The following is a 13,832-nucleotide window of genomic DNA, read 5'->3' on the forward strand; positions in this document are numbered from 1 at the left end:
ATAGACTGGGGGGTGGGGGCGGGGAGAGTTGCTTTGAGTCATATGTTTAGGTTATAATTTATTCCCCTCCTCCGCTTGTCTCTTTGGGAAGTTAAAATTTCTGTCACCATTTTAAAGGTTGCTTATTTTTGTGACCTTTTTTAAAAATGAAAAACAAAGTATTCTGATGTGTTGAGAAACATGCTAGGCAAATTTTTTTCTTAGGGAAATTATCGATAGCTGTAAACCCTAGAGTACACTTAAATAAGACTTGATTTATATGCGGTAATGTTCTGGACAACAACAGAGAAGAATGACTGCAAAAGTAGGGTTTTTTTATCCTTGTTTCATACCATAGTGAGGCTTTCCATTCTTTTTGGAAAGTTAAATTTCAGCCACCTAAACAAGCATCTTTTGTTTTATTTAGTTTCATAACTGTCTTTATTAATTGCAGAGGTCGCAGCAGCGGCAAAAGTCTGCCTCAGCCTTCGGTAAGTACATATTTTAATATTTTATATTGTGGTTCTTTGTTGCACACCTGATAATGAGATATATTGAGTGTGAAAGGCAGAACTACCTTTTATAATAAATATGTTAGCTTCATTGCTATTGGGTTTTCCTTTGGGCCGGATCAGATAATAACCTCTCCTTGATCCAATCCAATATCATTTGGGTTGGATCGGATAATGACCTCTCCTTCATCCAGTCCATACGGAAAGGAGAGTGAGGAAGACTTAACTGACATGCCGCAGATGTTCACATGTGGCAATTTCCTAGTTGGATAAGGAGGGCAGGCATGCTCTTGCATCTTTCAACATATAAACTTGTGTGGGCTGGATCAGAGAGAGGTGTTGTCCAGCCAAGCCATTTGTCACACTCTGGTGGAATGCAACCTGACATTTTCAGACAAAATTATACTTGGGAGTATAAAGCACTAAACTGACAAGTTTTCTAGATATTTTTGGCAACTAGGCAGCACACAGGCAGAATAATTTAAAGCTGTTGCTGGTGACAGCACCTAAATATTTTCATTCTTGCTTGAGACTTGAAACATCAACTTCTCCCTCCTACACTGATATGATAATATTTTATCTATCAGTTCTTTTATTGCATTTGTAATGTGTTAGGTTTGTTTCTAGGCGGTCTTGGGCACCATATGTAGAAAGGTGGGGCTCAGGTTTATTTTACTTTATTTTTTAATAACAGATTTTTTATATCATTTAGAATTCTGTCAAGTATCTATAAGAAAATGCTGATAAAATCAACAAACTCTGAAAATAAATCATAATAAAATTAACAAAATATAGATACAATCAACAGAGTTTAAAAATAAGTTTTCTTAAATTAACTTTACCCATCTTGATAACTGCAGTAGGGAGATGTGCAGAATTGGGTCCATATATTATATCTCTGTTCCGTTGTTTTCCCTTACTGGTGAGAAATCAAACTTCATTCTTGACCATGGCTTTGACTACCTCCACTCAGTTTCTCCTAATTTGAGAAACTTTGGGAAAGCTATGACATTAAAAAGTAGTAGAAAACTGACATAAATATGTAGTCATATTGATAATAAAAAATTGATGTTAGAAACCTTTTTCTCTGGTTGTATTTTAACAAAATATATTGTCTAGGAAGCTCAAGGTAATTCAGCTGATGACCTTAATACACTTTTACTGAGTTACCTCCTAAAATGCTTTCTTAGGTAAAAGGGTGATGTCACAAACCTAATGTGCCGCAATATAGAGAGGGCTACATGACACCCAGGCAGTAGGAGACAGCCCAAAGTCAGCTGGTCAATCAAAAAGATTACAATGGAGCTTTTGTTATTCTTGTTCTCTGGTTCACAAGAGTAAAATTGATGGAAGAATGGAGACAGCTTCCAGTCTAGAAGCTCTGCCATCGCTGCACATGTGTATGTGCAGACCCACGAAAGGCAGCTGCCTGTGTGACATTTCACATTTGGTAGGATCAGAAGCATGCCATGTACGTTCTTTTGTAATGAACAGTGTGCGGTCATATGTGAGGAACCAAAGTGTAAAAGAAATTTGGTCTTGGAATCTATTTCCAATTGACCTTAACATAGCTTTTTTAGACATGTCCCTGTGAATCTGTACTTACTGTAGAAGTGCTAGCTTTTAAACCAGCCTTACCATAACCTGGTGCTGCCCTCCAGATGTGTTGGACTACATCTCCAACCAACTCCATGTGCCATTACCATGCTGAATTGTTGGGGGAAAGCTGCCTTTAACTCGCAAGTAAAAATTGCAGTGCTTATTCTTGTCTTTCCAGGATTTCAAAGCATTTTAATTTAATCTATCTTGTTGGAGCACAAAACAATAGGGAAGTTAAAATAAGCCTGACAATGATTAACATATAGGCGTCAGGCGTGTTGGAGGCAATTTAGAGGGTTCTGTGTGTACTCTGTGATTTTACAATAGCAACCCTATGGTTGTTTCCAACCAAGTCCTCATGTGAGCAGCACAATTTCAGTTTGCATAACAGAACCGCCCCCTTCCTTTCCATTCACCTTCCAAAATCTGCTTTGGAGGTCTTCTCGCCTCCCCCCCCCCCCTTTTAGTGATTTGTAAGTCTGCTGGTGGGAGCCTCTTTTGGCCGAAGAACAGGATTTTAAAATGTTCCTAAGTCCCCTAAAATTTTAGCACTAATTTGTTGCACTGTTTTAAATATCACATTGTTTTTCAATAGCAGCATGTATTAATGTGTTTTTGTTTTTATTAGGCTATATATCAAACCTGTTCTATAAAGTACTGAGCAGTCAAACAACCAAATCTTTTTTGATTGGTCAGACATCCAACCCCTCTTCAGCATTTGGCAATTGGTTTGTCAAATGAATGGGGTGTGAGCAAACATCAGTGCTGTTTTGATTCCCTTTGACTAACCCAGTTATAATTATTCCAATGGCTTCCTGGCTCTTCTCCCCTCAGCCTGCCTGGCCCGGCCCACCAACAGTCTGAATTTTCGTGAGTTGCAGCTGTGCTTTGATGCCTAATGAGTTTCTCCCCTCTTGTTTCAGGTTTCTTTCCCTGGTATATATGCGAACATGCGGATGGTTCACATTCTCACATCAGTTGTCGTAAGTTATAACCAAACATTTCCCTGGGGATTCTTTACTTGTAACAACAATGTTAGAGGAGATCTTAATGGCTTATTTTTTTATATAACTATTAATTTACATTTCTAAGTGGGGTGCATAAAACCAACCCAGAGAAAATAGATCAATAAAATACTAAAAAAAATAGCATAAAACTAAAGGCCCTGATGTTGGGAAAGATGGAGAGTACAAGGAGAAGGGGACGACAGAGGACGAGATGGTTGGACAGTGTTCTTGAAGTTACGAACATGAGTTTGACAAAACTGCGGGAGGCAGTGGAAGACAGGAGTGCCTGGCGTGCTCTGGTCCGTGGGGTCACAAAGAGTCAGACACGACTAAACGACTAAACAACAACAACAACAACAAAAACTACCTTAAAATTAGTAAAATTTACTATTTCTAGTCAGGACATTTGTACACTGCCTCTTTAATATGAGGTTGGCAGAGTGTATTTTTCCCTACGCCCCCTACCCCCCGTGATCCTTCCTGAACCCTGGTTCCATTATGGAGGCTCTTACTCTGCCACCTGAGAATAGGCAAGTAGTCACACAGAGGAGGGTTTTCTGGGTTATGATATCTGGGATAGGGAACTGATCTCTCTGGAGAGGTATGCCTGACTTCCTTCCTCTTGTCTTTTAGGTTTCATTGAAGCAGACCTTTAAAAAAATCTTATTTTTTTTAATATGCTGCCATGACTTTTAAACTGCTGTTTGTTTGCTTTATTACTGGGTTGTTTTGCATTAAATTATATTTATTTCTTGTCTTACTTTGCATTGTATTCATTTTATTTAAATAGCCTCCATACTTTAATAAAATTAAGTCAGCAAAGAGTAAGGGGCTCTTATTGTGTTGGAATTTGATTCACTTTTTCTGTTGGAATGGTGTTTTTGTATTATTGCCTGCACCAAGCTTCGAGGGGGGGGGGGGGGTGCGCTATAAACCGTAGTTGATTGAGGGCTGGAAAAGAGGGATAGAGAATCACCTTAAATGTGTAGTGAGATTTTGTGTAGTTATGTAAACTACTTGATGTTTCATTTCCCTTGTGTGCAATCCTTTGTTTTCTAACTCCTACATTAAAAAGGGAATTTCTCTTAATGAGTCTTTTTTTCTATCTAGGGATCAAAATGTGAAGTCCAAGTGAAAAATGGAAATATATATGAAGGAGTTTTTAAAACTTACAGCTCTAAAGTAAGTGTGATTAGCTTTTTGTTCTGATTCTTTTGCCTATTCTCATTTGGTATAGGTCGGAAGTTTGCATTGGGATCTAGCCTTTCTGGTTTTCACTTGATGGCCCAGTATAGAATTAATTATTTTGGAGTTCACGGTGTTAAGAATTCAGTGGTTTTATTTGAATAGTTCTAAAAACTCGCAAGCAGATGAAAAAATTGAGTCTTGGGTTCAGTGGTGAAGTCCATGCATTTGTGCACTCAATTTTTGAAAGCCCATGTAGGAGGTAAGCTGTTATATTTTTGATAACGTAGGAATGTCATCTGGATTCTGTTAACTGGCACCATGTAATTTTTCTTTTCTTAAACTTTGTGTTTGCATTGCCTTTTGAGATGTATGTAAAATTTGCTGGAGCAGTTGTTCCCAAAGAGGCTGGCAGGAGAGGGTGGCAAGTGTGGCAGGAAGATTCAAGGACAATCAAATGAGAGTTTGTCTCAAATTGGACCTAATATAAATGAGATTTCCTGGCAAAAGTAAGCTCACACCTCTCATCAAGTCTGCATATATACGTAAGGTATACAGTCATACCTTGGGATAAATACACTTCAGGATAAGTATTTTCGGGTTGCGCTCCGCAGCGACCCGGAAGTAACGGAGTGCATCTCTTCCGGGTTTCGCCGCTCGTGCATGCGCAGATGGTCAAAATGCCGTCATGCGCAGAAGCGGCGAAATGCGACCCGCAGACGCGCAGTCGCGTCTTACGTTCTGTTCAGGATGCGAATGGGGCTCCGGAACAGATCCCGTTCGCATCCCTAGGTACCACTGTATACGTAAGAGGCTTGTTTATAATTCTGTTTTGGGAATGATTCATGCCCATATGTAGCTGCTTTGTTTTATACTTTTTGGATGCCTTATGAACGTATTATAAAGCAGTTGTATTCTGGTTCAAAATCAAGCAGGAGTTGCTTCTTTTTGTTTTCCTATGTACCGTATTTTCCGCCCTATAGGACGCACTTTCCCCCCTCCAAAAATTAAGGGGAAATGTGTGTGCGTCCTATGGGGCGAATGCAGGCGTTCGCTGAAGCCTGGAGAGCGAGAGGGGTCGGTGCGCACCGACCCCTCTCGCTCTCCAGGCTTCAGGAAGCTATCCGCAAGCCTTGCAAGCCCGGCGGGAGGTCCCTCGGAGGTCCCAAGGCTTGCGGACAGCAAGCTCCGGGAGCAATGGCGAGGTTGAGCGCAACCTCGCCATCGCTCCTGGACCCGTTCTGGGGGCTGGGGGAAGCTCGGGCTTCCCCCACCCCCAGCCTGGCAAGCTCCGCGAGCGATGGCGAGGTTGAACGCAACCTCGCCATAGCTCCCGGACCCATTCTGGGGGCTGAGGTTGGGGGAAGCTCGGGCTTCCCCCACCCCCAGCCCGGCAAGCTCCAGGAGCGATGGCGAGGTTGAACGCAACCTCGCCATCGCTCCCGGACCCGTTCTGGGGGCTGGGGTCGTGGGAAGCTCGGGCTTCCCCCGCCCCCAGCCCCGCAATCTCCAGGAGCGATGGCGAGGTTGCGCAACCTCGCCGTCGCTCCCGGACCCCCAGCCCCGAGGCTAAAAACAAAGCCAGGACAGCGAGCGGGATCCGTCCCGCTCGCTGTCATGGCTTCTTTGCTCTTTGGGGCTCCGGGGGGGGGGATAATTTTGTTTCTTTATTCCCCCCCAAAAAAAATAAGTGCGTCCTATGGGCCGGCGCGCCCTATAGGGCGAAAAATACGGTATTTCTTATCAATAAAAGTTTTGGTGTGGTGTGAGCAAAATTTTATTCTGAAAGTGTGGCCTAGAGGAAAAAAGTTTTAAGAACCACTGCACCAGAGGGAAGGAAGGAGGCTATTGTACATCAAAAAGGTAAAGGTACCCGTGACTGTTAGGTCCAGTCGTGGACGACTCTGGGGTTGCGTGCTCATCTCGCTCTATAGGCCGAGGGAGTCAGTGTTTGTCTGCAGACAGCTTCCGGGTCATGTAGATTAGGAAGATTAAAAAGGCCTTCTCTTTTGGGCAGCCTTTTGAGCAAGGTAAAAAATACCTCACTGTCTATTGATATGCTTTAAACTGAGCTGATCAGCAGGTTGTGTGAGTAGTAACATACTTCCAAGTTTGCTTGTCACATTATGACCACATGCCTGTTGGTCTTACTATTTTTTTTAATAAACCGGAGACTGAAGCCATTGCTGGGTTTATAAACCCACTGAAGCCAAGTTGCAAGAGAGCCTGATACGCGTTCTCCATGGTTTGTGTTGGCATTCATGAAACAAATATTACTGCTAAAAGGGATGAAAATATTACCCATGATTGGAAGAAGGGAAAGGAAAGTGGCATGCCTTCTGAGGTGTGCAGAGAGCTATAGTTATGTCTGCACTAGTTGTAAGGATATCAACAGCGCAAACCCAAGTCTTTGAGAAAACTTTCTAAACCCCCCCCCCCCCTTCCTGGGGCCTTTCAGATGTTTTGAATTGCAACTCACATCAACCCCGGCCAGCATGGGAGGGCACCAAGTTGTGGAAGGCTGTTCCAGACCATCTGTTGAAACTTAAGTTCTTTCACATTAAGCTTGCTCAGTTGACGTTTCCCTTGCCTTTTAGTGTGATTTAGTGCTTGATGCAGCTCATCAAAAGACTGCAGAATCCAGCCCGGGTCCAAAACGAGAAGACATAATAGAGAGTATCTTGTTCAAGTCTTCGGATTTTGTGATGGTGCAGTTCAAAGACATGGATTCCAGCTATGCACGGAAAGGTACCTGTTTCTATATGTTAGAATGGTTTATGAAACTAGCTTCTCTTTTAAAAAATGTTCCTAAAGGCTTAGCTTGACGTGTGTTTCTTTGTGGGAGGAAGGGGTTAGGATATAAGGAGCTGCCTTCTGTGGCATTGGAGTCTTAGTCCACATAGCTTCATACTGTCCACTGACTAGCAACTCCTCTTCTGGGGTTTTGAGGAAAGTTATTTCCCAGCTTTCTTACTCTGGAGCTGCCAGAGATTCGCCACAGTACACGTGGAGCATATGCATTCCCACTATTGAACCCTCCAGAGGTTTGGCGCACCCAGGCTTTGCAACTACTCGGAAGGATTCAACCTCTTGCACCGTTTATTGCTCCCTGCTACAACACTTGGCAAAAGCACCTTGCCCCTTGTGATCTGCCAGGCAGAGAAGGACAACTGTGGTAGCTGCATTGTTACAGCAGAACAGCTACAGCTCTCCCCATGTTATGGAGTCACACAGTGGGGGTGGCTGATATTTTCAATTTAATCCAAGCATTCGGATTCTGGTGGCAGCGGTCTTCGATATTGTTTTCAAAACCCAGTGAGGAAGAAAATAAGTCTGTTTGGGCTCTTCTTTGGAGGATGTCTTTAGAAAAGTAGTGATAGTAACTTATTGACAGGAGGACTCAGCTGGAGATCAAAGCCAGACTGGATTTATAAGGACAAAAGCAGCAGGCACCCGAACAGGTGAATAAATGTGGTGAAGTCTTAAATGTCCCAGAACTGTGAGCAATAGTTTAAAAGCAGGGCTGGGGAACCTTACTCCTGTCAAGGGCTGCATTCCCTCGGGGGTAATCTTTCAAGTGTTGCATGCCAGACGTGGGCAGGGCAGGAGCCGAAGGCAGGCAGTTTGCAGCACTGCTGGATTGCTTAGCCTTCTCTCTGTCTCTCTGCTACTCCATCACACTTGTGGTGTCTGCCTTTCGGCTTTCTCTGTCCACCTCCCCTTCCATTAGTACAGGTTAGAACTGATTGCTTGCAGAGGGCTTTTTCTTTGCTCCTTCCCTCACTCCATCCATCTCCAGTTTTTCCCCTCTGCCTCTCCCTCGGAGATCCCCCCCCCCCAGCCTGTGGCTCACTGTGAAGCTTTTCCCTCCAGGCTCACCATGTAACAACAGCCACGCCTCCTACTCCACCTGTCTCTCATTGTCACACAATGGAAGACAAAGCAATTCTCAGGGGGTGGCCCCAGAGAGCAAGAGTGGGCCAACAATGTCTAGAATGCTGCAGGAAATTGGGGCGGAGTCGGGGGCACAGGTTCCCCATCAAGGTTTAAAATGACCTTTTGCAATCTTCATTTGTTGTGTTAGCATATTAAGTATTTGGAAAAAAGAATACTTCTAGTTCTCCTAGGACTGTATATTGCAACAGATAGCCAACTTACTTGATATACTCTGGGTTGACTGCCAATAACCTTCCAAAAAAACCCAAAACCCAAACTGATAAAGAGCTCAAAAGTGCACGTGCTAAATCAGTTTAACTAGTGAGTTCCCAAGCGCTATAGGGAAAACAGATGAATCTTGCCAAGGTTAAATATTGGAAGTATGAGAGATCTGTGTCTGCTAGGTAACCTGAGTTTTTTCTGACTGGTTTAACAGGAAGCTCCATTGTAGAACAAAGGAATTCCTGAGGATCCAGTAGCATGTGTGTTTATAACTGAGGGAGCGGAGACAGAGGGGGAGGAGGGAGGAACTAAATTCTGGCAGTCTTGACTAAGTGAGATTTAAAGGATTCCATGAGCTTAGTTTGCATCCCTGAAAGAAGTCATGGCGCTCCATTTCTTTTCTCTTGAGTGGGGTATGTGCGTTGAGAGTACAGTAATAACACAAGGGGGTCTTGTTGAGCTTTTGACTGTTAATCATTTATAGATGCACTTTTCTCTGCTATGACTAACTCACTTCTGATAACAGGAAATGCAGGACAGCTGACTGTTCTGTTCAGAGAGTAGCTAAACAGTGTCCAGAACGGGGAATGAATGAGGAAGAAGCTTATTTTGCTACTGCATCAAAAACCAGCCACCCCGTGACTCTAAATTCCTTCTACCATAGTGGATCAGATTTGACAAAGGGAGGAGGGAGTAAGAGAGGGTGTATGTATGTATGTATGTATGTATGTATGTATGTATGTGATTTGGGGACCCACCAGGTAAACTAATTTTAGCACTTCACTTCGGCGCTTATCATATTTTTGTGTTCGGGTTTTATTTTGGAAGATGGCACTACCAGTCAACCCGGAGTATATCAGGTACTGCAGGCTCCCTGTTATGAAATGGTAGGAGAACAAGGAGCATTCTTTTTTCAGGGTACTATTCCAAATTCATTATTTTAAAGCCTTCGACTCTATTCAGACAATCTTCTAAACCATGGACTTGGGTATTCCCCCCCCCCTTTCCCCTAAACAGCAGCAAGAAGAATTATTCCAGTTGTAGTTCATTGCAGTTTCCCTGAACTGGGAAAACCATGGTCCTCCAAGCCATGGTTTTGAATTGGTCCTTTGGTTTAGAGGTAGTGCTAAGTGTCATTTCTCAAAACTAGGAAGTTGAGGACAGAATCGGCATGTGAGGCTGCTGCTTGTTCCCAAGTCCTCCGTACCACAGTGTGGAAGATTACCTGAACTGAGTTGTAATAGTCAGTGGCCTGGCATGCACCCTCAAAATGTCACTGCTGCCCTAATCTTAATAAGGTCCTTTGCTTTAATAACTTACATGGTTCCTGCATTATTGCTTATGTTTTTCAAGCAAACTTTGGAAAACTCGTCACATTTTCAGCTACTTCCTCCTGCCTCCCTGTTGTGAGATAAAATGTTGGTAGCTTTCTTGGCCCACTGTGATATTAGATATTTGAATGGTTGTTGAGCAGCAGTGCATGTACAGCAGTTCTCAAGCTGTGCTGCAGAACTCTGGGCTCCCTCTGAAAAACATCTCTTTTTTAAAAAGCCTAATCCGAGACTGGAAAAAAATCCTCAAATTTTAGTCACTGACCCCTTACAGGGATTGAGGGGATGAGATGGGGGAAATAAGTGCCTGCCATCAAACTAATAGGCTCTTTCAGATCCTGGAGTATTTGGTGGATTTGCTGGAATATGCCTTGTGACACAGTCATCATTCATGTTCCTGACTAAGTTTGCTAGGGCACTGCAGTTACCTTACCTGCTACTTTTATTTGTGATGTTTAATCATGGTGTCCTTGATTTTCCAAACTTCTAACCAAACAAAAAAGCTAATAGCCTTTGCTGCAGCTGTTAACTTTCTGGACCAGAATTCAAACCCTGAAGCTGCCCAAGCCATGTTTGTATTTACAGTATATTTAAGGAGTGTTAGGATGTGCGTCTAGCAATAAACAACTTATCCAGATTTTTGAGGCCATGGCGGTCAGTTTTCAAAGCACAAATGACACAATAAATGTTTGTGAAGGGATAGATAAGAGAATGCAAAATACGTGAATTTGCATCTGTGCTACTCTGACTGATTTTTATTTTCTTTCTTTTCCCATGTCTGTTGTAACTCCTTCAGAAGCAGGTAATATATTTGGCAGTCTTTTATTTCCGTACTTTGAATTTGCATATTTCTCTTTTAAAAAGTAGTATGTAATCCATGTGCTTTATATTTGCTTACAGCTTCATGGCCATAGAAATCATGCAGGCTGCAAATAATTGAAATTGGTTACAAGATTATTTTTGTATACAGGCAACTCCCAATTCACATGGGGATTACGTCCAAGGCACTACATGCTTAAGTGAAATTGTATATATTTGAAACACCATTGAAAAAGCCTGCAAACACCCTACCCCTTTCTTGTGACATTTTTGGGTAACTTCCGGGTTTGGTGCAATGTGTGTGGTCACAGTTCTAGCTGTGTGTAATTTACATTTATTTTAAAATATAAATATTTCCTCTTGCTACACCCAGTATGAAGCCTAAAGCAATTGCATGGGAATTGTTTGTAGCCATGTCTTGATAAAGCAGTTTGTTTTTGTTTATTAAGTAACCAGGTTGCCAGGAATATCCCTTGGAGTGTGTGTCCCTACCTTTGTTTTTTGTAACTTGGGGGGCTTCAGGTGCCTGGCCTTATTCTCCTTGCCATGTGTGAGATACAGAGAGTTGTAGACCGTGAAATCAGGTGGTGCAGCCCTCAGAGGAGGAGCCATGCTAGTGTAACTTGTACTTAATAGGGCTTATTTACGAGTAGACATGCATAAGATTTATACGGCCTTCCCAAGTGTTGCCACTGTTGCTTCTGCCCAATGCTAGGGTTGCAGAGTTGGCTCTAAATTGGAAGTAAAATAAAGCAAATTTAAGGTGATGAGCTCCAGATTCATACTTCTTTTCTGGTCACAGACACAGTCTTATGTAACTGAAGCAGTTCCAAAGTTTGTTTTTCAAGCCATAAGGTTGGTTACGTAAGCAATTTCTACAGAATTGTTAAGGGGCACTGATTGTTCAAGTTTTGTCCTAATCTTGTTCAATAATTCCTTCGTTCTATGGAACCAAATGATTGGTTTTGGAATTTGAAGGTACAATATTTTTCGCTCTATAAGACTCACCAGACCATAAGACGCACCTAGATTTTGGAGGAGGAAAACAAGAAAAAAAAAATATTCTGAATCCCAGAAGCCATAACAGCAAGAGGGATCTGGCTTTTGAGATAGCCTCTTGCTGTTCTGGCTTCTGGGATAGCCGCGTGAAGCCTCTTCAGGGCAGCGGGATGAAGGCTCCCCCTGCCCTCAAGAGGCTTTGTGCGGCTAAGCCAGAAGCCAGGACAGCAAGCGGGATCACTGCACAGCAACCCCGCTTGCTGTCCTGGCTTATGGGATAGCCGCACGCAGCCTCCCCCGGGCAGTGGGAGGAAGGCTCCCCCAAGAGCCATGCTCCCTTTAAAGAGCACACGGAGCGTGTGTGCGGCTCTTGGGGGCTTTTCCCCGAGGAGGGAGAAGGGCAGCCCATCATGGGCTGCCCTTCTCCCTCCTCGGGGAAAAGCCTGCAATCGCCACACACGCACCACGCGGCTCTTTAAAGGGAGCGCTGAGCAGAGCCTCCTGCCTGCATTCGCTCCATAAGATGCACACACACTCCCCCTTACTTTTTAGGAGGGGAAAAGTGCGTCTTATAGAGCGAAAAATACAGTAACTAACTTGAACTGATGTTAGCATTGTGTTAATTTTATTTTTTTCAATTTCAGATGCTTTTACAGATTCTGCAATCAGTGCTAAAGTCAATGGTGAACACAAAGAAAAGGATCTTGAGCCTTGGGATGGTGGAGAGGGCACTACTACAGATGAGCTTGAAGCTTTGGAAACCGATGTTGTGAGCACATCTTTGTCCTGGGTTGACCTTTGAGGGAGGGCATGTAGTTTGAAGGAAAATCATCCAAGCAATATGGCATTTTTTGTTTTTGCACAAACCGTTCCAAAAAGAGCTGCCTTACTAGGGCAAAGCAGTGTTGTAACTGGGATTTTTTTTTTTTATAAAGAGAACATCGTCGGCTAACTTCTGGAACTGTTTGAGGTTTTTGTGTTGGGGGACAAGTTCTGTAAGACCTCACCTTTTCATACAGAAATATTTCATAGATGTCATAGATGTCATAAGATAAAAATTCTGGATGCTTGTGCAGCCTTGCATTAGTGTGATTGTTCCTTGATTGGTGTGATTTGCTATTCTGCAAAATACCATGTCCTGCAGTATCTATAATCAAGCAGCTGCTCCAGTAGTTGTCTGTAAAATGTAATGAAGATGATTTTGTACAGCATTTTGCAGGGAGATAGCCTTCACCCCCTAGCTCTGTGGCTTGACTCCAATAACCTTCCCAAATATGTTGTGTCTACAAGAGTAATGCTTCTTTTTGACACATACTAGTCGAAGCAAGGCAGACTATTGGTGTGTTTCATGTAGTAAATAATCTTCCTGTTTTACTAAAGATAATTTACACAGCAGCTCTTGGGTAAAACATGGCCCATCAGTTCAAAACATTCCAGGCTTTATGATTTATACCTGTAAAATGCAAAGATAGTGTCAGGTGTTGGTGATGGTTGCTCGTGAGTAACCAGGCAGGACTCCGACCTGTCTTTTACAGGTTTTATTGGTGCAAACTCTGTACAGTGCAGAACCACAAAGTTCATGTCCGTCTTAGTCACTTGCAGATTCTGGGAGTGGCCCCTTCTGGTTTCTCCCCCAACACAAGAACTTAGATACCCCAAATCTCCGCCTCCCCTCCTTACGTTTCACCCCTCTGCACAAGCTGGGCAACAGAAACGGCGTGTCTGTTTCCTGGCCAGGCGAGGTGAGACGCTTGGGCTCTCAGTAGCATCTTCAACCCCACCCCCGCTTAGCTGCCCCCTTCCCCCTCTGCTCCACTGGAGGTGTGGCTTAAGCGTCGGGGGGGCTCTCTGTATCCCCCTGACACCCTCCCCTGTTCCGATGGCAGTCCCCTGACAGATACTTACGCAGGAATAGGGATGGGGAACCTGTGGTCGTCCAGCAGTTGTTGGATTCCAGTTCTCCGCATAGCCAGTGCTCAGGGATGATGGGAGTTGTAGTCTGGCAATGTTTGGAGGGACACAAGCCCCTCCCCCCATTAGATGACTTTTGAACTGTTGTGAATCCCACGCTTCTTTTCCTTCTAGTCTAATGGATGGGATCCTAATGACATGTTTCGATACAATGAAGAAAACTATGGCGTAGTGTCAACTTACGACAGCAGTTTGTCTTCATATACGTAAGTTACAATAAGTGGCGTGATTTTTATATTTATTGTTCCTGTTTCATTTAGCCGGCAACATTA

The 13,832-nt window shown here is 43.3% G+C and overlaps 1 protein-coding gene across 5 annotated transcripts in view; it reads left to right on the forward strand.

Annotated features, from left to right (window-relative positions):
• Positions 1-13,832, forward strand: part of ATXN2 (ataxin 2) — a 63,063-nt gene that overhangs the window by 17,664 nt on the left and 31,567 nt on the right. For all 5 annotated transcript variants that reach the window (XM_077931178.1, XM_077931174.1, XM_077931176.1 and 2 more), the window contains exons 2-7: positions 434-470; positions 3,014-3,073; positions 4,208-4,279; positions 6,880-7,030; positions 12,234-12,358; positions 13,675-13,766. In XM_077931178.1, the coding sequence (XP_077787304.1) occupies positions 434-470; positions 3,014-3,073; positions 4,208-4,279; positions 6,880-7,030; positions 12,234-12,358; positions 13,675-13,766 (537 nt within the window). The remainder of the gene's footprint in view (positions 1-433; positions 471-3,013; positions 3,074-4,207; positions 4,280-6,879; positions 7,031-12,233; positions 12,359-13,674; positions 13,767-13,832) is intronic.

Source organism: Podarcis muralis, chromosome 7 (assembly GCF_964188315.1).
Source record: "Podarcis muralis chromosome 7, rPodMur119.hap1.1, whole genome shotgun sequence".
NCBI lineage: Eukaryota > Metazoa > Chordata > Lepidosauria > Squamata > Lacertidae > Podarcis > Podarcis muralis.